This window comes from Nicotiana sylvestris, chromosome 9 (genome assembly GCF_000393655.2).
Source record: "Nicotiana sylvestris chromosome 9, ASM39365v2, whole genome shotgun sequence".
Classification (NCBI taxonomy): domain Eukaryota; kingdom Viridiplantae; phylum Streptophyta; class Magnoliopsida; order Solanales; family Solanaceae; genus Nicotiana; species Nicotiana sylvestris.
Genome location: NC_091065.1, coordinates 57,333,077 through 57,360,296, shown reverse-complemented (window position 1 = coordinate 57,360,296; position 27,220 = coordinate 57,333,077). Strand labels below are relative to the sequence as shown.

Genomic DNA, 27,220 nt, shown 5'->3' with positions numbered 1-27,220 from the left:
GCAATCCTCTGAACCCGCAGTGCTGACCGCATTAGTTTTTGTGTTGTCCGAATTGTGCGGCCGCAGTCCATTTTGTGCGGTCCGCACAGGTTCACTGGCCCACTTCGGAAGCTCATATCTTTTGATCTACGAGGAATTAGGGGATGATTCAAAAACAAAGGTTGTAGATCATTGAATTTAGATTTCAGAAAGATATTATAATAAGCATTTGGACATCCGTAGAGAAGGTTATGGCTAAAATACTAAGACATGTCAGTGCAGAACACAAGTAGTGTTGTGCGGCCGTAGTTGGTTTTGTGCGGTCCGCACAGGGCACCTGAGAATAGTATATAGACGGGATTTTCAGTTATTTTTCATTTTTCAAAACCCCAAAAACATAAGAGGCGATTTTTCAAACAACCTTTCTTCTCCAAAACGTTGGTAAGTGATTTCTAACTCATTTTCTTCACTCCTTAACATCTTTTAACATGATTTCAACTCAAAATCAATGATTTTCATAGGGGAAATTGGGTGTTTTGGGTAGAACCTAGGTTTTTCAAAAATTGGGGATTTGGACCTCGATTTGAGGTCCGATTTCAAAATAAATTATATATTTGAGTTCGTGGGGAAATGGGTAATCGGGTTTTGGTTCAATCCTCGGGTTTTGACCATGTGGGCACGGGGGCGATTTTGACTTTTTGGTTAAAACTTTGGATAATCCATTTTTCATGCATTCAAATTAATTCACTTAGCGTTTATTGATGTAATTAAGTAACTTGTGACTAGGTACGAGCGAATTGGTGGTGGAATCAAGGGGTAAAGCTATAATTGAATCGTGAATTGTGTTCCTAGCATCGAGGTAAGTGTTTGGTATAACCTTAGCTAGAGGGATTATGAGTTGTGTCCTATTTGCTATTTGCTTCTTGTTGAGTACGATGTATAGGCATGGTGACGAGTATCTATACGTTGGTGTCAAGCATGACCATGAGTCTTATATTGTGATTTTTCATAATTTTGTTGTATTATTCATGCCTTGGTGAAGGTTTCTAATTGTTGCATAAAGTTTGTGGAAAGAATTGTGACCTATGAACATTGAGGAGTGTTGTCTCAAGTTGTATAGCAAAATTGTGAAAGTATAAGTGAAAATTGAACTTTTAGAGCATTAGCTTGAGTTGTGAAGTAAATTGTGAAGTAAGAGTGAGAAAGAGAAGAGATCATTATATTTCCCCCTTGCCAGGCTATTGTTGAATTGTGGTTCCCTCGCATTGTGTTCTTAATTGAAATTACAGATGCTTAGGTTGATGATTCATTGTGTTGGTAGGGATTATGGGTATAGCTGAGGTAGTTAGGTGTCGGAATGAGGTTGGTTATAGCTGAGGTAGTTAGGTGTGGTGACGAGCTTGGTTATAGCTGAGGTGGTTAGATGTTGTAATGAGTTTGGTTATAGCTGAGGTAGTTAGGTGTCGGAATGAGGTTAGTTATAGCTGAGGTAGTTAGGTGTGGTGACGAGCTTGATTATAGCTGAGATGGTTAGATGTTGTAACGAGTTTGGTTATAGCTGAGGTAGTTAGGTGTCGGAATGAGGTTGGTTATAGGTGTGGTATCAAGATTGGTTATAGCTGCTTTTCCCTTGCCAGGACGTGATTGCTTATGTTGTCGAATCCCTTGCCGGGATAGTGTAGACCTTATTGATCTTTTGTCAGGACTCTTGTTATAATTGTAAACATTATATATGGATCGGGTTGCACGCCGCAACAATATTATATATGGATCGGGTTGCACGCCGCAACATTATATATGGATCGGGTTGCAATGCCGCAATAATATTATATATGGATTGAGTTGCACGTCACAACAATATTATATGTGGATCAGGTTGCACGCCGCAATAATATTATATGTGGATCGAGTTGCACGCCGCAACAAAGATATAATGAAATGGGAACGGGTGGTACACCGACCACAAGATATAATAAAATGGGAGCGGGTGGTACGCCTACCACAAGACAGGTGAAATGGGAGCGGGTGGCACGTCTGCCACGAGATATGAAAAGAAAGTGAAATCTGCCTTTGTTCCCTTTTTCTTGTTAGTGGGTGGTTTTGATTCCTTAATAATTCTCTTGATATTCCATTTTACCTGCTATTCCCCGAAGGATGTTTCCCCTTCCCAACTTTACTTATTTATTTCTGTATTTCTTTCCCGCTGTATATATTTGAACTGCACAGGTTTATTTGGTAGTCTGGTCCTAGCCTCGTGACTACTTCGCCGAGGTTAGGCTAGGCACTTACCAGCACATGGGGTCGGTTGTGGGTGCATTAAATCAGTATTAATGTGACCTTTTAGGCATGTGAAGTCTTATTGGGATGAGTATGGGTGGAAACAATTGTTTTAGAATCAAGACCGAGAGTGAGGTGCATAAAATTTGATAAAATCGACTCAGTTTATGGGAGGTACATTTTATAGTCAGATAGTGCAAGGCAATAAAACTCACGGCCATAGATAGTGCAAGGCTCTGTCTAGGGCATTAACACCAGCGCTCATGACAGTGAAAGGCACTATAACATCAGCGCCCCTGATAGTGCAAGGCACTGTAACCTCAGTGCCCCAAGTAGTGCAAGGCACTGTAACTTCAGCACCCCAAACAGTGCAAGGCACTGTAGTTTTGGCGCCTTACACACCAAGTCTGGCGCCCCGGACGGTGCCTTGCATCAACATTGTTTATCCAAGATATTTTTACTTCCTCCTCAATTTTGGGACATTTTCACTTATTTAAAATCCCTACCTCTTTCCCCCCACACCCCAAACACGAAAACCTACTCTAGAAAGGGGGGCTCTCAAGAACTCAAGGTCTCTCTATCATCCAAGGTAAGTTCTAACGATAATTCTAAGTTAATTTCAATTCTCCAACACCTTATTAACATGGGTAAATCCTTCCAATCATTACATATTTGATCAAGACACCATTGTTGAGAAAGGAAACCCTGGAACTCGAATTTAAGAGAAGTGAACTTCGAAAAGGTAATGCTTCTACTTCCTAATCATTATAACTTTGAATCGATGAGTTTTTGATAGGATAGTAAATGGGTTTGATAAAGGGAACCATAAGAACTATGTTAGGGTTTTAAATTGTTGACTTATGGTTGTTATAAACATTTGGGTGATGAGAAATGGTGTTAGTTACATGTATTTGGGATTGTAGAATCACCTAGAAGTAGTAGAATGAGATCTTGGTGAAGAAAAGACCAATTACTATAGACTATGAGGCTTTACGGCCATAAGGTGTTTGATAAAGTGCATAAGTGACTAAATCATGAGCATTAATGCTAATAATGGTTCCTCCTTGATATATATTGCCATAGATTATCATTAAAAGAGGCAACGAGACATTGTGATACTCTTAAAAGGCAGACTCAGGGTATGTGACGCTAACTTTCTATGTTGGGAATGTTAATGATTCTCCATACACTACATATCTTTTACAATGTTATTAATTGTCTCAGAAATATAGTTAAGCCTAGTTCCTTGAATAGTTGCAGAACTTCTATTCTCTAGCTTCATAACTCGTTCATGACTTTCATTCTGAACGCTGTGAGCTTAGTGAATATTCAATATAGACTTGGGTTTGATGCCCCCGAGTCTCAGTATAGATTACTCAGCATGTCATAAACAATTGAAGTTTCAGTGTTCATAATTAGTTCAAGAATACATGTCTCGGTCTAGTCCTATTCAGTATTACAATATCATGTAACTCAGTTTGATTCAGCATTTCAGTATCATGTAATGTAGTATGATTCTCAATTTTTGATTTTAAATCCCTGAATGTTGAACACCTGTATTTGGGCTTGAGGTCGTAGTTTATGCTTTATGCATGTTTGGGTCTGAGGCCGTAGTTTATGCTTTATGCATGTTTGGGCCTAAGGCCTTAGTTGATGCTTTATACATTTTTGGGCTTGAGGCCATAGTTATGTATACGTATACTTGGGCCCGAGTTCGTAGCTTGTGCAAATATATATTGGGCCCGAGGCTGTAGTTTATTAAATAAACAGGTTGGTCATCATCAGAAGAGGGAGTATTCATATTCTTACTTCCTTTGTTCTGTTCAGTTATCAGTTATCATTTCAATTAACAGTTATCATTTCAGTTATCAGTTATCATTTCAATTAACAGTTATCATTTCAGTTATCAATTATTAGTTATAAGTAATCAGTTATCAATTATCAGTTATCAGCTATCTGTTATCATTTCAGTTTCAGTTTCAAGACTTATCATTTCAATTATCAATTATCAACTCAGTGTAGTTTCAGCATTTATAGCTCTTTCTTTCAGTTGCTTTACATACCAGTGCAATTCAAATGTACTGACATCCCTTTTGCCCGAGGCCTGCATCTCATGATGCAGGTAATGATTTACAGGTTGACGATTCAGAGCATTAGGACTCTCGTACCAGCTGTTTGGTGATCCCCAGTTCTTTTGGGGAATTATAATTATCTTATAGTCTTCAGTATTTTCAGACAGTCAATATTTTCAATAGTTCATTAGAGGCTTCATAGACTAGAGTAGAAGTTAGATAGAGTCAGAAGCTTTTCATGGTAATCAATATTGGTTACAGATATGTTTCAGACTTGTATTAGTGTTTCCACACTTTGATTTATATCATTCAAACTTTCAGTATATCAGTATGTGTTAGTTTATCTTCCGCATTCAGTATGTTATGATATCACATGTTGATTCAGTCAGCTAGTTGATTCGCTCGGTCACATGTAGTCAGGCACCGGGTATCGTGTTATATCCAGGCCCAGGTTTGGGGCATAAAACAACCCATGGGAGAACAACATTGACTCTAATATAAGGCCTCATACAGAGCTATCTGGATACTCGATTTATTATTGTTGTTGTAGGCGAACTCTGCTAACGGTATAAACTGGTTCCACTGACCCCTGAAATGCTCGGACTGTCCATCCATCTGGAGATGAAATGGTGTACTTAGATCAACATGTGTGCCTAACTCATGTTGCACTACTCTCCAAAATTTTGATGTGAACTGAGTGCCTCGATCCGAGATAATAGACACAAGCATACTATGAAAGTGAACAATCTCTCTAAGATAATCCTAAGCTAGCTACTCTGATGAGTAGGAAGTCATGACTGGAATGAAGTATGCAGACTTAGTCAGTTTATCCACAATGACCTACACCGCATCAAACCTCCTCAAGGTCTGTGGAAGCCCAACCATAAAATTCATACTGATATACTCCCACTTCCACATCGAAATATCTGTCCTCTGAAGCAAACCACATGGTTTTTGTTGCTCATACTTCACATGCTGATAGTTCAAACACCAAATAACATACTCAACAAAATCCTTCTTTATCCTCTACCACCAATAATGCTGCTTCAAATCATGGTACATCTTCGTGGCACCTGAATAGATGGAATACCGCAAACTATGGGCCTCCTCAAGAATTAACTCTCTCAACCCATCCACATTAGGCACAAAAATCCAGCCTTGAAGCCTCAATACCCCATCATCAGCAATAGTAACCTCCTTAGCATCACTGTACTGCATTGTGTCCTTAAGGACAAGTAAGTGGGATCATCATAATAACGCACGCTCAAACAAGGATGATCGTGATACAACACAAGTAAGAACTCTGCTAAGCTCCAAAATATCCAACATCACGAACTTGTTGGCCAAAGTCTGAACATCCCAAGCTAACCGTCTCTCCCTGGCTGGGATAAAAGCAAGACTCCCTATGGTTTCCGCCTTTCTACTCAAAACATCTCCCACCTTGGCCTTCCTCGGATGATTAAAAATGGTGAATCATAGTCTTTCAATAAGTTTAACCACTTTTGTTTCCTCAACTTCATATCCTTTTGCCTGAATTGATGTTGGAGACTTTTGTGATCCATGAACACCTCACAAGACACGCCATAAAGATAGTGCTGCCAAATCTTGAGCGCGTGAACAATGGCGGCTAACTCCAAATTGTAAACTGGGTAGTTCTTCTCATGGGGCTTCAACTAACGCGAAGCATAACCAATCATTTTACCATCTTGTATCAACACACACCCAATGCCAAACTATAAGAATCATAATAGACTATAAAAGAATTTGATCCCAAAGGCAAAACTAGAGTTGGAGATGTAGTCAAGGAAGTCTTGAGCTTCTAAAAGTTGTCCTCACACTCATCATACCACCTGAATTAGGAACCCTTCTGCATTGATCTAGTCATTGAGGCTGCGAAAAATGAAAACCCTTCCACAAAGAAGCGATAATATCCAGCCAACCTTAGGAAACTCCCGATATTTGTAGCAGTAAAAGGTCTGGGACAACTCTGGACTACCTCAATCTTCTTCGAATCTACCTTAATCCCCTTTATTGGACACCATGTGACCCAAGAATGCCACCGAGTCTAACCAGAACTCACACTTGGAGAATTTAGCATATAACTTCTTCTCCCTCAAAGTCTAGAGCACGGTCCTCAAGTGATGATAATGCTCCTCCTGACTGCACGAATACGCCGATATATCATCAATAAATACAATGATGAAGGAATCAAGATAGGGCTCTAATATGTTGTTCATCAAACACATGAAAGTTGTTGAGACATTAGTTAGCCCAGAAGACATCACTAAGAACTCATAATGCCCGTAACGAGTCCTGAAAGCCAACTTAGAAATATATGAAAGCGGAATCTTCAATTGATGGTACCTCGATCTCAAGTCACTCTTCCAGAATACTCTAACACCCTGAAGCTGATCAAACAAATCATCAATACATAGTAGTAGATACTTGTTCTTGATGGTAAACTTGTTCAAATGCATGTAGTCAATGCACATCCTCATAGAACCATCTTTCTTATTCACAAATAGTACCGGTGAACCCCACTGTGACATACTAGGCATGATGAAACCCTAATAAGGCAATTCTTGTAACTGCTCCTTCAACTTCTCTGGTGCCAGATGATGTAGTGAACAGACATAGGCTAAGTGCCCGACACCAAGTCAACACCAAAATCAATATCCATGTCGGGTGGTATGCCTGGTAGGTCTACTCGAAACATATCTGAGAATTCCATCACCGTTGGGACTGACTCAACAATAAGGGTATCAGCACTGACATCTCTCACAATAGAAAAAGATGCCAAATATCCCTTCTCAACTATCCATTGAGCCTTCAAATATGAAATCACTCTAATGGGAGCGTGACCAAACGAACAACTCCACCCCAACCTAGGATAACGTGACATTGCCAAGTCACAGTGTTAGCGTGACAATAAAGAACAGCATGGCACGGAGATAGCCAATCCATACCCAAAATTACCTTAAAATCAACTATGTTGAGATACAAAAGATCAGTTCTAGTCTCATTACCCCCAATGGTAACCACACAAGACCGATATACATGATCCACCACAATAGAATCATCGACCAGTGTATATACATGAAAAGGATTATAAAGGGAATCACAAGGTATATCCAAATAATGAAAAATTATGATGAAACATAAGAATAAGTGGAACAAGGGTCAAGTAGAACTGAAGCATCCCTGTGGCAGACTGAAACAATACATATGATCACGGCATTAGAAGCATCTATATCTTGCCAGGTGGAAAATGTATGACAATGGGCATGTCCACCATTTGACTGAACTTCCCCTCTAGCACGACCTCGAACTGACAATCTGTAACCCTAGCTAGTTGTGGGTGGTGCAGCTACTGGTTCTAGAACCATAGGTTGTGTGCTCTACTTTGGTGCACTACTCAAAAGTATAGGGCAATCCTTCTTGAGATGATTCATGTCTCTACACTAGAAACAACCCCTTCTCTAACAAGGCTGATGACCCTACGATTGACGTTGATAACCTGAATAACTACTTGTGGAACCCTAAGAAGATGAAACACGGTAATAACTCTGTGCCGACAGTAGACTAAATGATGATTGAATTGTATGAGAACTATATGAGCTGTGGCTAACTGATGAACTACAAGGAATCTAACAAGCTACCTGAGCAGGCCGAAAAGGACAACCTCTGCTATGATATGACTAGCCTCCATATGAGGTACCACCAAATCCAACTAAAACACGAGGCCTCTTGTCCTCCCGCTACTCTCTCTCAAGCTTGCTAACATGCTCCAACCGTTTAGCAATCCCGACCACCTAGTCAAATCTAACATACATCTCAAACACTCAAGTCATACCATACCGAATGACTTAGTTGAGGCCAACAATGAACCTTCTAATTCTCTTCCTCTCAGTATGACCAAAAATACCGCATAACACACCAACTTTGTAAATTTCATCTCGTACTTGTCATGCCCCAAACCTAGGGAGGCATCGCTGGCACTCGGTGTTGTACTGGCCCGAGCGAACCACTCTGTAACTCATTTTTTTTCTTCTGCAACTATCAGGGGCCAATATGGCCAGAACTCGTAATGTATAACTATAAGTGGGAAAACACTGTATCAATGAACCATTTCTTAAAACCTGAATACATATAGGCCATCAAGGCCTCTAACATACTGTACAAAATGAACCTCTGTCTACAAAGTATCTAAGATCATTTGACATCAAATGGGACAGGGTACCAGCCTACCCATAAGTCGGTAGCCAAACTCTGACACGATGGCTTATAGACTCGATTTCACTCCAAATGAGGTTGAGTCTTACCGATCCTTCGCTGAATGCCAACCTCATCTACTATGAGGGCTCATCAATCTGATTATCTATACCTGCAAGCATGAATGCAGCGTCCCCAATAAAAGGACGCTAGTACGAATAATGTATTGAGTATGTAAGGCAGAACTGAAACATAATAATAAGTCAACATTAATTAAAGACATATAAGAATCAACCTGAATCTCTGAATTGCCATCGTATATGCATACTTATTATACTTACATATATATAATGCTTCTCTTTGAGACTATTATCCATATCATATGATGTATGACTGCCCAACCGGTGGTAAATAATGATACACAACTGTCCAACCGATGGTAACTGCCCGACCGGTCGTAGCTCAATGGTAAATGCATGACTGCCCAACCGGTTGTAGCTCGATGGTAAGTGAATGACTGCCAAACCGGTCGTAGCTTGGTGGTAAATGCGAAGATGCAAGTATCACTATATTATAAACATTAACATCTCTATCATATACCTTATTAGGGACTAGATACATACTTAGACATGCTTGAATATCATTTTACATGAATGAATAACGTAGACCTTCTTAGTTACTAAGAGTAGAACCATTTATGAAATAACATTACGTTTACGTATCGTTACTTAAATCATGTCAAAAGAAGGAAAGATTAGCCTTAACATACCTGAGTCGGTTCTGACAATCCCTCTAACACACATCTTTTACAAAAAACACGTATCGCCGGATCAAAGTAGAGGAAAATCCTTACAACCTTGCAGTCATTCCAAACGCTTCCCTAATATCATGATATGAATTCCTATTTTTAAGAACTCATCCGTTGCTTTGTAGCTTCACAAGGTCATAAGACTTTTTCAATTTGTGAATTAAAAGAAGCCTTCTCAATAGAACCTTTTAACCAAAATAAGATAATGCGAACATACCTTAAATATTGCCACCACCTCCTTAAGCATAAGGATTGGTGGCAATTTGCTGCCATAATCCCATAGCTCCATGTAAATTATTGTCCCCTTAGTAATTATCCAAGATCCCACTTAAATAATTATCCAAAAAATTTTAATTAATCAATTATCCACATAATTAAGAATTATCTCAACTTACCTAAAATACTACTCACTTTTAATACACTTTATATAACTTACTATCATGGTCATGTAGTATCATATAAAATTAATATACACACTATTATTTCATTAAAATATCCATGTAAAAATGCATATATTTTCTCAACTTCTAATTTTCCTAATCTCATATAAAGAGTACAAATTTTTGTACACTTAATTCTTAAAATGGTAAAAAGATAACCATTTTTTCTTGTGAGAAAAAATAATTTCTACCTTTACAATAAAAAAATCTCATACACTTTCTCATATTATGTGTATAATTTAAAGCATATTCGAAAATAATAATATTAATAATTATATGAAATCATATTTTTTAAACTTTTTTTTTTACAAAAATTATTCCACTCAAAAGACCATATCAAATGTATACAACAGTATCAAGGCTGTTAAACTTACATGGTCATACAATAACATAGTCACAAATCCTCTATAATCTCATGAATGATCTTAATCCCTTCAAGCTCATATGGATTACTACGACTCATCCTAATATTAAGATATGGGATGTAACAGTACTGGGTCACAGTCATTCCCTCTTGGCGTAGATGCTCAAACTCTGTACGCAACTTCTCTCTGCGAGTCTATGGGACGAACTTCTTTAATAAGAGAATTGATAACTGATGCCATGTACGTGTTGCTATGCTAGCCGATATTGGTCTACCACCACCTATAGGATGTCCTTGTAAGTTGAAAAGTAATGAAGCCGACTCCATTGGAGTCCATAAAACTCGTTGTGCGAAGAATCTGATGACACTGACCGAGAAAACCATGAGCATGCTCTGACTATCCTCCACTAAACTGGGGAGGATGAAGACTTTGAAATCTCTCTAACCTCTTCTGCTCCTCATTCATTAGTCAAAGATGGTCCAGCATCAGCCCGAGCAGCAACAACTAGCTAAACTGGCCAAACCCCTAGTGTCTGATAACCTTGAGCTAGCTGCTTTGGTGTACGGGTGATAGAAGTCTAGGCTCCTCCCCTAGTCTGAGAGGTAGCTGGTGGAACAGATATTATACCCTCTTGAGCCAAGCTCGTGTACACACTTAAGATCTGTGCAAAAGTCTCCTAAAGACCAGGCATAGCAACAAGTACCGCTGGTGTCTAAGCTGGTCCCATCAGTACCGCCGGTGTCTCCTAAAGTAGAGTTTTGCTCATGACCTGTAAACTTTCGACAGGTCTGCTGGAAATGCATCTGAAAATTCCCTTACCATTAGGATTGACTTGCCAGTAGGCGTATCAGCACAAACATCTCTCACGAAAGACAAATACGCCAAACACCTATTCTCAACCATCTATTAAGCCTTCAAATATGAAATTACTCTAATGGGAGCGTGCCAAAAAGAACATCTCCACTCCAACCTAGGAAAACCCAGAATCGCCAACGTCAAGGTCTTAGCGTGACAATCAAGAATAGCATGGTATGGAGATAGTCAATCCATACCTAAAATCACCTCAAAGTTACTATGCTAAGAAACAAAAGATCAAGTCTAGTCTCATAGCCCCCAATGGTAACCACACAAGACTGATATATATGATCCCCCAATGAAATCACCCACCAATGTATGTACATGAACAGAAATATCAAGGGAATCGCAAGGCATATCCAGATAATGAACAAAATATTATGAAACATAAGAACAAGTGGAACCATGGTCAAATAACACTAAAGCATCCCTGTGGCAGACTAAAACAATACTCGTGATCACGGCATCGAAAGCAACTACCTCTGTCCAGGCAGAAAATGCATAATAATCGGCATGTCAACCATTTGACTGACCTCTCCCTCTAAGGCGACCTCGAATCGATGAGCCCTAACCTAGCTGGTTTTGTGGGTGGTGTAGCTACTGGTGCTGGAACCATAGGTTGTGTGCTTCTCTGGTGCACTACTCAAAAGTCTAGGGCAATCTTTCTTGAGATGACTTAAGTCTCCACACTAGAGACAACCCCTCCTCTAACGAGGTTGATGACCCTACGACTAACCTTGATAAATTGAATAACTGCCTATGAAACCCTGAGTAGATGAAGCACCGTAAGAACTCTGTGCCGGAAGTGCACTGAATGATGACTGAACTGTATGAGCTATTGATAATTGATGAACTACGGGATCTAACGTGTTGCCTGATCGGTCCTAAAATGACGACCTCTTCTGTGATATGACTTGCCTTCAGATGAGGTACCACCAAAACCACCTGAACCACGAGGCCTCTTGGCCTCCTGCTACTCTCTCTCAAGCATGCAAACATGCTCCAACCGTCTAGCTATCTCGACCATCTGGTCAAATCAACCATCTGTCTCAGACTCTTGGGCCATACCATACCGAAGGATATAGTTGAGGCCATCAATGAACCTCTTGATCCTCTCCCTTGTCACACCTCTTTTTTCCCGAGGGGATAGGGAGTTTTTTCAATTTAATTGACGTTAATCGAAATGGGATTATTTATTAGATTCAGAGTCATCACTTGGAATAGTTTATGGTGCCCCAAGTCACCAATTTATTTTAAATTCCAAATCGAGGAAATTTGACTCCGTCTAAAGTCTGTGAAAACCAGAAGACCGGGTAAGGAATTCCGTTAACCCAGAAGAAGGTGTTAGGCATCCCGGGTTCCGTGGTTTTAGCACGGTCGCTTTAATCATACTGGCTTAATTAATCGTTCAATTACGTATTTTTGAACCTATGTGCATTTTACATTTTGACCGCTTTTAATTATGGATTTATCTTGGAAACGGATCACATGCGTGTAAACCCGTTTATTTGGGGTGTTAAAATCATTTCACGCGAACATGTACACAATTAATCACGCTTTATTAATATTAGATTGTTTGGCCAAAGTCGTGCGAACGCATACCTCGAATTATTTTGGGAATCATAATCATGTCACGTGAACGTGTACACAATTGCGACAATCGATTAAGTGCGCGCCTAAAACATTGCTACGAATATATATCTTTGAAATCGTAATCATGCCACGCGAACGTGTACATAGTCACGATGATTTGATTAGTTGGAAAAAAATGCGTCTAAAACCATACTAATGTCTGATTTCATAGAATGTCAAGTTATAAGAGGGTATTTCAAGCCAAGGACATTAAAGTGTGAAGGCTAATGCGGTTAAATGGCTTCAAAAATGAATGAGCTTAATCCTAACATTTCATCTTTCAGCTGAAATAATGGGAAATACAACGCTTGGAGTTTGTTTGAGCAAACAAGTCACTCTTCCTTGTCTTTACCAAAGTTAATGATTTTCAATACAGGGTAATAGATGTCATCAAATTCCCACAGTAGTATGGTTAAAGTCCAGATGGGTTTTCCAGGTTTGTTTACAAGACAATCTATCGGAATAAATGGACTTGAGTTAGGCTTGCTTATGAAGCCTGGACCCAGCAAGCTAAGCCTTAAGAAACTATCAGATGAGCTCATTATTATTGCTCAAATTCAATTTAATAGAACTCTACTGATTTGGGCTTGAAGATTTACCAAGCCCAATGCAGAATTCTAATTTAGAAACAAATTTCCATAGAATTATCACTCTATAACTACAGATTCAGATGGGCCTGTATTTAACTACAACAGGCTTAAAATAATACAACAGAATCAACTATTATACTAAATTAGCTTATCATACAAATAAGGTATAGAAGTCAAATCATACAACTCGTTAACTAACTCCAGTCCAACAGGTTTAATTCCATTTGTAAATAGCAAGACTTATCTGTATATTACTGCTCTTAATATCTCTCTTCAAACACTATCCAGTTCTCATCTCATTCCTGAAGTTTAAAACAAACAAATAGGCCCTGCATAACATTATTTTCAATATGAAACAGTCACATGAATCCAAACAAGCTTCAATCAGTCACTATTGATTCCAAGAAAACATCATTTAGAATTCTACTAGGTAAGATTAATCAATGACCAGCACCTTAAACAATCAACTAAAGATATGTACTAATCAAGGGGAGGGGAGCACAAACAGATTGAGCATGGGACAGAGTTAGATATTAGGTCTATATCATGTTTCAGCAATATCAAACATTTCAATCACAATTATGCACAATAGATCACAGTACATGATTTTCAGAAGGGGCAATTAACATTTCATTATAGTTCCAAAGAAAACAAAGTTGAAATGTGCACCTTGTTACGTAGAAAAACACACAAAGATGAGAAATAGAGTTGACTGAAAGGAACTTAGAGATCAGCAAGCAAAGACAGTCCACAAACAGCTACGAACAGCAATTTTGAACTTAGAAAACCTTCTCAAATTTCCCAGAAATATGCAGCAAAGAAGAGAAATGAAACAGCTTTGGAAATCTTTCTTTTTTTTAGAGTTTTTGTTCTTTTTCTAACGGAGGAGTGTCTCTGAAACTATAGAGTAAAGGCTAAGAGAGAGTGAACTAAAATCAGTCCCAAAATGAAGAAAAGGATCCCTATATTTAGAGGTTTTTCCGTGTAAAAATCTGTGTGTGAGAATGAGAGGGGGTCCCTTTTTATAGAATGCAAGCATGTGCTATATGAAGGAATCACATAGCAATGAAAAAGAATCTACCAGTTCCCTAAAAATCAGGGAATTGACATCTTTTGCAACTAAAATGGACAGCTGTCCAATTCTAGAATTTCTTCCTATTCTTTTAACCCGTTAACTTTTCAAATTGACCCTTTTTGAACCCAAATATAACCTAACTTCCTCACCTTATTGCCTTATGATCCCTTATCTGTATTCTAGAGCTTTTCAGCTATTAAAAGAAAAAATTCTGCTCAATTTGATTCCCAATTTCCCCCTTAAACTTTGGTTAATGACAAATATATACGGTAAAATCGGAGGGTCCAATTTTCCTTCGTTATAACGTCTCGAAGGCTCGGAATCACAATCGAGTTTCATCCCTCGAGGACCATCAACGCTCGACCTCGGGGCAATATGGGATCTACGGTTATGGGAAGAAAATGGGTAGTTCCCAAGGCGTGAAGCTGGAACCGACAAGATTTGTCAGGCCAGTCTGAGCCCGTACCTTGGCATTAGTTAGATGTCTCATCTCCATATCTTTGTAATAAATGCACTTGTACTATGTTGGGATTCTCCCTCTTATATAAAGGGGACCCATATCATTTTGTAAACATCTGTTGCTCCATACTAAATATACAAGAATATTCTCTCTGTTCTCTAACATATTTTCTTGATCTTATCACTTCATTCACTTTATTCATTGCTCGCATTTATTGTGATTCTACTCATTATTCGTCATTTATTGCTTATTATTGGCCATAAAGAGCCTCCCTTAATCCATTTATAATTGTTATTCGCCATCGACCGCCTTCGATAGCTCCCAATCGAGCTTCAGAAATCGACCTTGAGGCCCTCGGATAGGCAAGCTCGAGGCACCAATAGACAACGATTCGGTTTGATTAACACCTCGTTCTTAAGTTCTTATTTCGTTTCTAAGTCTTTCATATAGCATCAACTGCCTAACAACTAGCATAAAAATAGATCACGTATTTTTAGAACCACTAAATCAAATTTAATTGTTATTACCATTTTCACGATAAACAGTTTGGCGCCCATCGTGGGGCTAAAAATAATAGTGATTATTTTCTTGGTGGTTTAACAACATAACGCAAGTTATCTTTCACGCTTTTTCTTGTCTAAGATCTTTGATTTCAGGTCAAAATGTCCGACTCAGTAAACAACAATCTTGAGAACCACGGAGAAAATGGCGTAGGTGTTCCAGGTGCTGGCATACCATCATGAAACCCTAAGAACGCGCCGGAACCGATCTCCGCGGACGCGGTCTCACGCGATGCTCAACACGTCGATATAAGCTCCCACACTGACAAGAGTGTGCACCAAGGAGACCAACAACAAGCCTAGAAAACCCCGGCTAGGGAGAAACGGGAGGTGAACCTTAATGTTATTTTTTAAATGTTGTAGGCACAACAGCTAGCGATTGCTCAACTGCAAAGTCACCAGAAAACTCCCAACACGGTAGCACCAGGGATGGCTCCTCGGGCCGAGCAGGTACCGAAGAGGTCAAGCAACAACGGGTCAGTAGCTGACCCCTCCATCGTAAAGATGCTCGAGGACCTCACAAAGAGGATCGAATCGGGAGATAAGAAGATAGAAGCCAGCGACAAAAAGGTCGAGACTTACAACTCTAGGGTCGACCAAATCCCGGGCGCACCTTCGATCCTAAAAAGTGTGGATTTGAAGAAGTTCATACAAAGGCTGTTCCCAGAGGAAGCGGCTTCAAAGCCCATTCCAAAAAAGTTCAGAATGTCAGACCTTCCAAAATACAACGGGACCTCAGATCCCAATGAGCACGTTACTGCTGACACTTGCGCAGTGAAGGGCAACGACATAAAGGACAACGAGGTCGAGTCTGTCTTACTAAAGAAGTTCAGGAAACACTCTCGAAGGGGGCAATGATGTGGTATCACAACCTAGCTCCCAACTCCATAGACTCATTTGCCATGCTGGCAGATTCCTTTATAAAGGCACATGCCGGTGCTATCAAAGTAGCAACAAGGAAATTCGACGTCTTCAAGATTAAACAGAGGGAGAATGAGATGTTGCGAGAGTTCGTATCTCGCTTTCGAATGGAACTACCACCAGTCTCCGACGACTGGGCAGTGCAGGCCTTCACTCAAGGTCTAAATGAGCGAAGCTCGGTCGCTTCAAAGCAGTTGAAACAGTAACTGGTCAAATTGTCCCGCCGTGACCTAGTAAGACGTTCACAATCGATACCAATCGAAAATCAGGGCTGAAGGCGACCAACTAGGAGCACCCTCGGGCTTGGTATACCCAAGAAGGCTTTTGGCAAAGGATCCAAAGCCAAACAAAGAAAGGTACCATCCATACACCGATGACAGGAGAAACGCCCCGAGGTGTAACATACCCCGCAATGACCGAAGGATGGACCGAGGCCAAAACCCCTGGGGATTCGTCAACAGAGCCGGGTTCGACAGGAACACAGGGCTAGTAGAGGCACCTCGCTTGTCAGAGTATAACTTCAACGTAGATGTATTAGACTTCGTGTTCGCCATAAGTAAAATCAGAGACTCCAGGTGGCCCAGGCCTACGCGATCAGATTCTTCGCAAAGAAATCATAAATTAGTTTGTGAGTTTCACAACACACACGGACACAGGACAGAGGATTACCACCAGCTCCGAGAGGAAGTAGCCAGACTACTCAATAAAGGTCACCTACGAGAATTCCTCAGCGATCGAGCCAAATACTAGTTTCGAGAAAGAGAAGCAGCCAAGAAGAACGAAGCGAATGAGCCAAAACATGCCATCCACATGATCTTAGGAGGCATCGATGCCCCACAAGAGCCCATGATGATAAGAACAAAAATATCCATCACCAGAGAAAAGCGAACCCAGGATTACATACCCGAAGATGCCCTCACATTTAGCGACGAGGACATCGAGACCTTGTCTCAGCCCCATAACGACGCACTGATAATCTCTTTTCTTGTAAATACATTTCAGATTAAACGCGTACTTGTGGTCCAGGTAGCTCTGCCAACATTATCAGGTCGAGGGTAGTAGTGCAGCTCGGACTGCTTGACCAAATCATACCCGCCTCTCGAGTCCTCAACGGATTCAACATGGCGAGCGAAATAACAAAAGTGGAAATCACCCTTCCAGTCAACGTGGCCGGCATAATCCAAAATGCCAAATTCCATGTCATTGAGGGAGACATGAGGTACAACGCCTTGCTCGGAAGGCTGTGGATACACTGCATGAGAGCAGTACCTTCCACCCTCCATCAGATGATGAAATTCCCCACAAAAGATTGGATTAAGACCATCTACGGGGAATAGCATGCAGTGAAAGAAATGTTTGCGATACACGATGTGGCCCTGACACTAACACCTCCACCTTCGAGAGAGTCGAAGGATAAGCAAACATTAAAATGACAATAACAAACTACACTCCCGGCTATCCCAACTAAACAAAGTAGGGGACCGTACCGCGTCCTCATCATAAGCAACTAAAACGTATCAGGGCTCGAAACATCGTCGGCGCATCGTACGCTAAGGTATGACCGTTTCCTTCCTCTTTCATTTATATTCTACACCGACCCGAGTGCAGGTACCCGATCAAAACGGCTAAAACACTTTCGAAATCGAACGCCTTAGGTTTCAAAAGCATGCGTTGCACTTTTTTCCTTCGACCGGGTTTTATCCCAAAAAGGGTTTTACCAGCAAGGTTTTTAATGAGGATAACATCCATATGTTACCTAAGGAAGACTCAATAAGTATTCAAGGCTTCCTTTTGCAATCAACCTCGAATACTGGGAGGCATCCCCTCGGGAGGTCACCTATTCGGAGAAAGCCAAGACGCATCAAGAGGGGTCTCGATAGGAAGATAATGTACCAGGCCAAATGGTCAAATGAACCATGTCCATATAGAACAATTGAGCCCTCAAATAGCAAAGATATGTATACTTACACCAAGTAATCAAAGAATACTTCACTAAAGCATTTTGCGTGTCAAGAAAGATCGACATTTTTTGCAAAAAACGGCTCCAAAGCCAAAAGACGACCCGAACACTCGCGCACTGGCATCAACAACTCACAACAACACGACCCCCAGGTCAGAGCTTCGAGATTGTAAGCCCTCAATGAGGCAACAAAAGGATCACAGAACCGTTCAAAGCCGAAAGGCGACCCGAACACTCGGGGACTGGCATCAAAAACTCAAATGACCTCCGGGTCGGAAATTCCGAAATTATGAGCCCTCAATGAGGCAATACCAAGTTTACAAGTAATGGCTCCCGAGTCAAGGAACGTCGATGACTCGGGGACTGCCGTCAAGCGCCATCTCCATTGACTTATCAAAACCCGAGGCCATAAGGCTACATGCGGGCAGCCTCGATCTCGTAAGACCTATATATAAGGCAACAACAATATTTGTAAAACCTCAAGCAAGGCATGAACCATACTTGTACCAAGTATCCAAAACTGTAATACCTCAAAGGCATGAAAAACTTGTAAGACCTTACTAAAGGCATCAACCCGATCTCAAAGTTTCGACTATATATCGAACTTGTAAGACCCCTAAAAAGGCATAACCTTGATATAGATGCCGAAACTACTTCACTCGGGACTTAAAGGCTTCGACAAAATACAAATGACTCCAGTCACAAGGTTGTACCAGCCAAACAAATGCGACTCAGGACGCCTGACCGTTGCTATAAATCACAGGCCTTCAATTACTCCGAATATACTTCAAAAAGAACCGGTTAAACAGGCTACCCTCGATACAGGCAAAAGAGCTTTGACCATGTCAATTCTTACACACCCGCTTCGAGATACTCAGCCTCCGAGCCAAACCTCCCGAGGTGCTCGATCATCGCCATATAACGACTCACAATCGAGGTCTTTTATTAAGCTATCGAAGAGTCGGGAAAACACTATTTCAAAAAATCCTTATCGAGGGAAAAATAAAGCCTACATAAAAGGTTGCATCGACCCAAGGCGTAAGAGCCATTATCGCCAGCCCACATAAAAGGTCGCACCGACCCAACTCGTAATAGCCTAAGGGCCAGCTTGCAATTCAAAAACTTGAGGGTCGAATGAGCTCAAGTCGTAACCCGATTCGGAGACTAAACCCAAAACAGTTTATTAAATATGCCTAAGGGAAAATGCATAAGAGTCATTGTCGCCAGCCCACATACACTAAAGGGTCGCATCGAACAAAAGTGTAAGAGCCACTGTCGTCAGCCTAAAATTTGACAACTTGAGGGTCAAATAAGCTCGAGTCAATGCCTGACTCGGGGACTGATCCCAAAACAGTTGGCCTAAATATACATAAGAGCAAAAGCGTGTAAGAGTCTACGGGCCAACCCAATGAGCCTCAAGACCATACCATGAATCTAAGGATTCCACTCTGCTTAGAGACCATTTCATTTGGCTAAAGTCAAGGCGAAAAGAAATGCAGGAGAAACAAAGCCGCAAGGTTTCTTCTTTATATATACATACGGAAAAATACAAACTCCATTTACAACATACTTCGAAAGTACTACGTACAGAATCGGAAAGCAAAATCTACATCCCCCCTGGGGGATATGGCTCATCAGCCTCGTCTTCGCTATCCTCGGAGTCGGACAGAAGCAACTAGCACCACACTCATCCGCCCTCGCCTGCGACAACTTTTTCGAGAGGTCAAATCCCCTAGCACGGATCTCCTTGAGGGTTTTCCGTCGAGACTTACACTGAGCGTATTCTTTGCTCCTATCTTCACGGTCAAGGACCTTTCTCAATTTAGCTTGAGCATCGGCAGCGTCCTTCAAATAGACCGCCACTTTCTGGTCAGCCTTAGTTCGGCTCATTACAGTTTCAGCTCAGGCATCCACAATCTCGGCCCTTATCTTTGAGAGCTCGGTCTCGAGCTTCGCAATCGTATCTTTTTGAACCAAGCTATTGTCATGGGCTAAGCGAAGTTGAACCTCAAGGGCAAAAGCCTTAGCTAGAGCACCCTCCTTCGTCGAAGCCTGAGCATCCGCCTGAGCCTTTAACTCATCATACTTGTGCTTGGCTTGGCCAGCCTTATCTCGAAGGTGCTCCAAGCCCTCCATCTTTTTCTGCAACTGAAATAAATAAAGCATTAGTTTCTGGGGCTAGAAGGAGGAATGTCCGCTCACTCGGAACAAAAACTACCTACTCCTTCAAGTAGCTCTCATAATTCAAGCTATGACTCACCTCACACTGCAAGTATGCCAATTCGACTTCCCTTTCATCGTGAAGGCGCCTCAGGGTTTTCTCCTCATCCAGAGCTTTCCGCAGCCTGACCTCATGGCAAAGCATCTCAAACTTAAGCATATCGATGGTCTGCAAAAGAAAACTCAGTAAGGAATGGAAGGCACGGAACTCAAAAGGCCCATGCCAAAAACTCACCACATAGTGAAGTCGTTATGCTTCCTCGAAGGTCGAGTGCACATCTGCTAACCTAGCTCCCTCAGTTCCGAAAGAGTCAACCCCGGTCGAGGCACGGTCGCTCAGTGCATATGATCCTGGGTTTCGAGTATCCCTTAAATTACCTTCGATGGAAAAAGAAGGCAAAAGAGGAGGATAAGACGCCTCTTCAAAACCAGAAACCACGGGCGCGGCAGGCTCGATCAACGCTTCCGTTCCAAGCCCCCGTCACAGGTTCGCCTTGCACCGAGCGCCATCGTGCTGCAAAGGTATCTCTTGGTTATTGTTATCATTGTTTAGCCCAGGAGGTAGAGATCCTTCTCCCCCCCTCCCCAAGGGGGCGCCGCCTCACCTCGGAAGGCCCTGATGCCTACAATAACAGGGTTAGCACGGAGAAAGAGCAAATGTTTTTTAAACTAAAAGAAGGGAACAAATCGCACGGCACATACCGTGGTATTTTGCCTCCCACATATCCTTAGACAAAGCTCTCCACCTACGCTCATTGCGAGTCGAGTGGGTCGTCAACTTCCGAACCCAATCCGACAGATCGGGAACCTCGCACGGCATCCACGAAATCGCTGCAGAAAAAGAAAAAAAGGCATACTTACGGCACACCCCTTCGCCATAATTGAAGAACTGTGAAGGCACAAGTATACCACTTACGTGTATGATTCCATTCCTTAGGGAACGGCATAAACTCCACGGGGATAATATCTGCAGTTCGCACTCGGACGAATAGACTCATCCACTCCCGACCATTGTCTTCTTCATCATCGAGAATGAAAGGCGTGGCCGACCGACATCATAAGGTTATCAAACCTCGATGATGAAAGGGCCGCTATAATCTGATAAGATGGTTAAGTGAAAATTCAAGCCCTGCCTTCTCCGCAAAGAACCTCACCATCAACACTATCCGCCAAAATAACGGGTGAATCTAGGCCAAGGTAGCCCGATATTTTTGATAGAAGTCAAGCACAACCCTGTTAAGGGTGCCTAGTGTGAAGGGGTACGTGAACATATTCAGAAATTCCTCGGCACGGTCCGTAATACTCTCATCCGGGGAAGATTCCTGTAGTACCACCTTTTCCCCCCATCCACAGTCTTTCCTAACCGACTCAAGGTGTCCCTTTCCTATCTAAGAAGTAAACTCCAAGATATGCTCCTGTTGGTCCTATGCATCGGGGTACTTTTCTGGTGAAAAGTCCCCTCTTGAAGCAAAATGCTCCGAGCCAACAAGGCAAGAACGGGGGCGAAACTCTCTCCTCCTTGCCAAACGGATCCTGATATAGCATTCATAACTACAACAAAATTGGAGAACTGGACCAGGAATTTAGACCAGAGCGTCAATACTGAAATAATGAAAAGTCTAATGCAGCAAAAAAGGGTAACTTCTCAGAATGAGAGAATCTCCAAAAGGGCGGAAGCAGCTTTATATATGGAAAAAGCAGCGGAGATCCACCTTCCCTAGAGGCTGATTAAAATGCTAGCCGAAATCGCTTTGGGAAGATGTACCGGCAGGATCTCCTCGGTCACTTTACAACTGTGTCGCCAATTTGACAAGCATCGTATGACGTTTTGAGGTTGGAGACCCACGCACCAAACAAGTCCCGAGGTGGTACCCGACCTCAAGGACCTCCATCAGAAAGAAGTTAGGCTCTATGAAGCCTTTGGCATCATCACCAGTCCCGAGGTAGTACCCGACCTTGAGGACCTCCATCAAAAAGAAGTTAGGTTCCAGGAAGCCATTAGTATCATCACCAGTCCCGAGGTGGTACCCGACCCCGAGAACCTCCATCAAAAAAAAGTTAGGCTCCATGAAGCCTTTGGCATCATCACTGGTCCTGAGGTGGTACCCGACCTCGAGGACCTCCATAAAAAAAAGCTAGGTTCCAGGAAGCCTTTGACATCATCACCAGTTCCGAGATGGTATCTGATCTCGAGGACTTCAATCAAAATGAGGTTAGACTCCATGATGCCTTTTAGCATCACCACCAGACCCAAGGTGGTATCCGATATCGGGGATCTCTCCAAGAGGCCGTCGATGTCATTATAAGACTCATGATGGTACCTGGTTTCGAAGGCTCCTCTCAAGGAGAAAAACAAGTACTTAAAAACTCTATTCGTATGGGCTTGTCCTATGGATACCATCTATACCCAGGCAGTCCCTCATTCGGGACCTATCTACAACGCCTAAAGGCCATGTACACTAAGTTCAAGACAAGTTTCCGAACGTCCTGAGTTAACCCTCACTCGGGGACTGCTCTCGAAAGCCTGAAGGCAGTCTCCATTCTCGAGCTTCCGAGCGAATCCTCCCTCGAAGGTTATCGCAGGGTCTAAAGGCTAAATCTTAATTTAGGAGTTCGAAGCCTTACTCTCAGTTAGGATTTCGATCACCCGAGTTTATCAGTCCAACCCGGGCTCGATATTTGCATCGACCGATGGGGTCATGCACTTAGATTCTACACAAGCATAGATGAAGAGAAAATAGTGTGCATCAGAGACAAATTAAAGGAACATTTTTCATTCATAAACATTTGGTTACAAAAGCCCATGAGGGGTCCTTACATATGATTACAAAAGCCCGCAAGGGGTCTTTACACAGAAACAAAGAAGCAAAAGGTACACATACGGTAAAAACCTAGAGCCTAGCCTACTCTTGAGGATGCATCCTCGGTGGCAATATCTTCGAATGCCACCTCCCCGGGAGTCTCATCTCAGCCCTCCAGAATGGTATCTCTGAGGGCGAAGATGAAGAAGAGGAAAGTGGTGGAGAAGGGCAAAGTGACGCAAAAAAGGCAGAAAGGAACGAAGAAGTGGCTGAGTAAAAAATTTGGCTAGTATGGATTTTTCCAGTGCTACTATTGTAAAGAAACTTCTTGCGTTGTTGCCCCGGTGAGGGAGGCAACAGTTAGTAGATAGTACCACCTCACTCCACGTAATACAAAGGGAGTGAGGCGTCGCACCGGGTAGTCTGGGGAGGTGAGCAGCGGTGCATAGTCCGAACTCCCTTGTGAGCAGCGATGTAAAGTCCAAATATTTTCCTAAGTCGGGAGAAATCGATCCCATGTCTCCTCATCTCAGGCCAACAATAACAATAACAACAACAACAATAAGCTGGTATAGTCTCGCTTAACAGGGAAGAGCCCCAGGAAAAAACCATGGCATAACTGATCAGAACGCCACCAGATAGCCTTGAGGCCACGGGCCTCAGACATGGGAAATGACAGCGGATGAGGATGGAAAGAAGAAATTTTGAGGAAGGTTGATTGAAGAACACTTGAAAACAAATGGTTCCAGGAGGCCCCCATTTATAGGAGGGGCAGAAGCGTAACCAACAGGCACCATTATTGTCATTGAAAGACGTAATAGCAGGCGCATTTAATGCGTCCTTGGGAGCTGAACCGACGACGATATTACTACCTTAAAGAAGAAGAAACGGTAGTGCTTTGAATGACTCTGGAATGTTGAAACGACGGGACATATGGGTTGTCATAAAAGCCTATGTTACGTGTATGACGCCATCGGTATAACGCTATCGCGGGAAATTCAGAAAGATGGTTATCAAGTTCATTTTTTATCATTCTACTCTAAGAAATGCAGGGACTATCTGTATACGGTAAAATCGGAGGGTCCAATTTTCCATCGTTATAACGTCTCGAAGGCTCGAAATAACAGTCGAGTCTCACCCATCGAGGGCCATCGATGCTCGACCTCGGGGCGGTGTGGGATCGACGGTTATGGGAAGAAAATGGGGAGTTCCCAAGGCATGAAGCTGGAACCGACAAGATCTGTCAGGCCAGTCTAAGCCGTATCTTGGCATTAGTTAGATGTATCATCTCCATATCTTTGTAATAAATGCACTTGTACTATGTTTAGATTCCCCCTCTAATATAAAGGGGACCCATGTCATTTTGTAAACATTTGTTGCTTCATACTAAATATACAAGAACATTCTCTCTAATCTCTAACATATTCTCTTGATCTTATCACTTCATTTACTTCATTCAATGCTCACATTTATTGTGATTCTACTCATTATTCGTCATGTATTGCTTATTATTGGCCATAAAGAGCCACCCTTGATCCATTTATAACTGTTATTCGCCATCGACCGCCTTAGATAGCTGCCAATCGAGCTTCAAAATCGACCTCGAGGCCCTCGGATAGGCAAGCTCGAGGCCCCAATAGATAGTGATTCGGTTTGATTAACACCTCGTTCTTAAGTTCTTATTTCATTTCTAAGTCTTTCATATAGCATCAACTGCCTAACAACTAGCATAAAAATAGACCATGTATTTTTAGAATTACTAAATCAAATTTAATTGTTATTACCATTTTCACGGTAAAAAACAAATGAACCCTAACAAGAGCCATACGAATCAGAACAAAAAAAATGCAAAAACCAAACTGTTCAATCAACAACTTGGTTTGATATCTGATTAATTCAAAAAAATGATTAAACTAATTAACTTGTACTGAACTACTAACTAGACATACAAAACATGTACTAATCCTAAATCAACTTGATTAACTAAGTATTATAATCTGTTGTAAAACAAACTAAATGCAAAGCGACTTAAACATGCAATTCTTAAACAAAAATAAAAATACGAAATAATAACTGAAATCAAACAAAAGAAGAAGAGGGAAATGACTGTGAAGGAACAAATAGAAACTAAAGGGAAATAATGAGAAGAGTTATACCTGGAGGCATTACACGACTAAAAACAATTTGGAAGAGAAAAACGGGCCAACCAACCAAAACTCGAATGGATTCTGTGGCTTCGAAATGGATCGAAGCTAACATAACTTGATAGCTCTCATTAAGAGCAATCGATTAACTTGAGTTTCGAGCCAAAATACGCGGTAAATCATGAAGAATCTGAGAGTGGATAGAACTCAAGTTTTTGGAATCTTAGATCTATAATATGTTGATTTTGGTGAAGATTTCGGAGCAAATAATAAGAGGTTTAGATTGGGGAGGAGTTGGAGATTATAGGGTGAAGGTTTGGAGGTGATTGGTGGTGTTTAGTGCGCCAACGCCGGCCAGTGGGGATGAGGGATTTAGAGGCAGCTAGGGTTTGGGATAGGTGAGGGAGATGGAGAAGAATGAAGATTTGTTTTAGATTTGGGGGGCGGTTTCGGACACTCTTATGGGAGATGGGGAGGGAGTTAGTAGCCGTTGGATTAGATTAGATGAAGGGTGGGGATTAGTTGTGACCAAAACGGGGCCACTGAAGACGTTTAGCCCAAAATTGGACCAAAACAAGACCATCTCTCTTTCCCCCTTTTTTCTTTTTCTTTAATTTGACTTTAAAATCCTAATTATATTAATTAATATCCTAAACAAATTAACTAAAATCCTTAAATTAGATTCTAAATTATAAAATTAAATTAATTATCTATTTCTAACATCAACATAATTAATTAACTTAACACTAATGAAAGGGAAGTACAAATTTTAAAACTAAAAGCTAAATATGTAAAAATGATCATTATTTTTGTGATTTTTATTTAATAATGCAATTAACTCATGTAATTAAATCCTAAATGCAATTAAGATGCATGAAATATTTTAGACATTTTTGGTATTTTTATCATAATTTTAAAATGTTAAATATGCAACTAAATGCAAACAACAATTAACAAGAAATTCCTAAAATTCTATAAAAATTAAAATAATTAGAAAATCCTATTTTGTGAATTTTGTAGGAGTATTTTAATCGGGTAAAAATTATGTGCTCACATCCCTCTCAATAGTGACTAAAAATACCGCATGACACTCCAACTTTGTGAATTTCATCTCGTATTGGGTCATAGTCATGCCCTCCTGTCATAGATGCTCAAACTCCCTACGCAACTCTTTGTTGCGAGTCTGTGGGAAAAACCTCTTTAATAAGAGAACATAGAATTGATACCATGTAAGTGGTACTGCGCCAGCCGGTCTTACTGACTCATAGTCTTCCACCACCTATAGGCTAGCCATGTGAGCTGAAAAGTAGTGAAGAAATGGAAACCATGAGACCCGCTGTGCGAAGAATCCGATGACATTGATCGAGAAAACCCTGAGCATGCTTTGACAATCCTCCACTAAACTGGGGAGGATGAAGCCTCTGAAATCTATCTAACCTCTTCCGCTCCTCATTAGTCAAAGATGGTCCAGCGTCGGGCTGAGCATCAATAACGAGCCAAACCCCTGGTGTCTGATAACCCTGAGCTAGCTGCTTCGGTGTACGGGCGGCGGGAGTCTGGGCTCCTCCCCTAGTCGTAGAGGTAGCTAGTGGAACTGATATTATTCCCGCTTGAGCCAAGCTCGTGTACACACTCAAGATCTGGGCAAAAGTCTCTTGAAGACTAGGTAGAGCAACAAGTGTCGTTAGTGTCTGAGCTGGTCCTACCAACTTAACAATATCTGAAACCACTCCTTCTGTAGAGACACTGGTGACTCCGAAGGTGTTTTCCTATCTGTAGTGCGGGTCCTACCTCGCCCCCAACCTCTACCTTGGCCCCGACCTCTCACAGCCCTGCTTGGAGGTATTGT

At 41.5% G+C, this 27,220-nt stretch overlaps 1 protein-coding gene and 1 long non-coding RNA gene across 2 annotated transcripts; both read right to left on the bottom strand.

Moving 5' to 3' along the window:
* Window positions 1–13,157: 13,157 nt before the first annotated feature.
* Window positions 13,158–25,800, bottom strand: LOC104239902 (uncharacterized). Its single transcript, XR_714269.2, has 2 exons — window positions 25,384–25,800; window positions 13,158–13,559 (listed from the first exon to the last, which is right to left on the bottom strand). It is a non-coding gene; the product is annotated as an uncharacterized lncRNA (long non-coding RNA).
* On the bottom strand, window positions 13,566–25,363 carry LOC104239901 (uncharacterized). Its single transcript, XM_009794638.2, has 2 exons — window positions 20,467–25,363; window positions 13,566–20,354 (listed from the first exon to the last, which is right to left on the bottom strand). The coding sequence occupies exons 1-2, from the start codon at window positions 20,584–20,586 to the stop codon at window positions 20,109–20,111; spliced, it is 366 nt and encodes a 121-aa protein (XP_009792940.1). The 5' UTR covers window positions 20,587–25,363; the 3' UTR covers window positions 13,566–20,108.
* Window positions 25,801–27,220: the final 1,420 nt, after the last annotated feature.

Excerpts from the sequence above, each read along its gene's own strand:
- LOC104239901 (XM_009794638.2), bottom strand. The coding sequence starts at position 20,586 with ATGCTTAAGTTTGAGATGCTTTGCCATGAGGTCAGGCTGCGGAAAGCT. Across the intron at positions 20,355-20,466 it reads TGGCATACTTGCAGTGTGAG|TTGCAGAAAAAGATGGAGGG; the intron begins GTGAGTCATAGC and ends TATTTATTTCAG.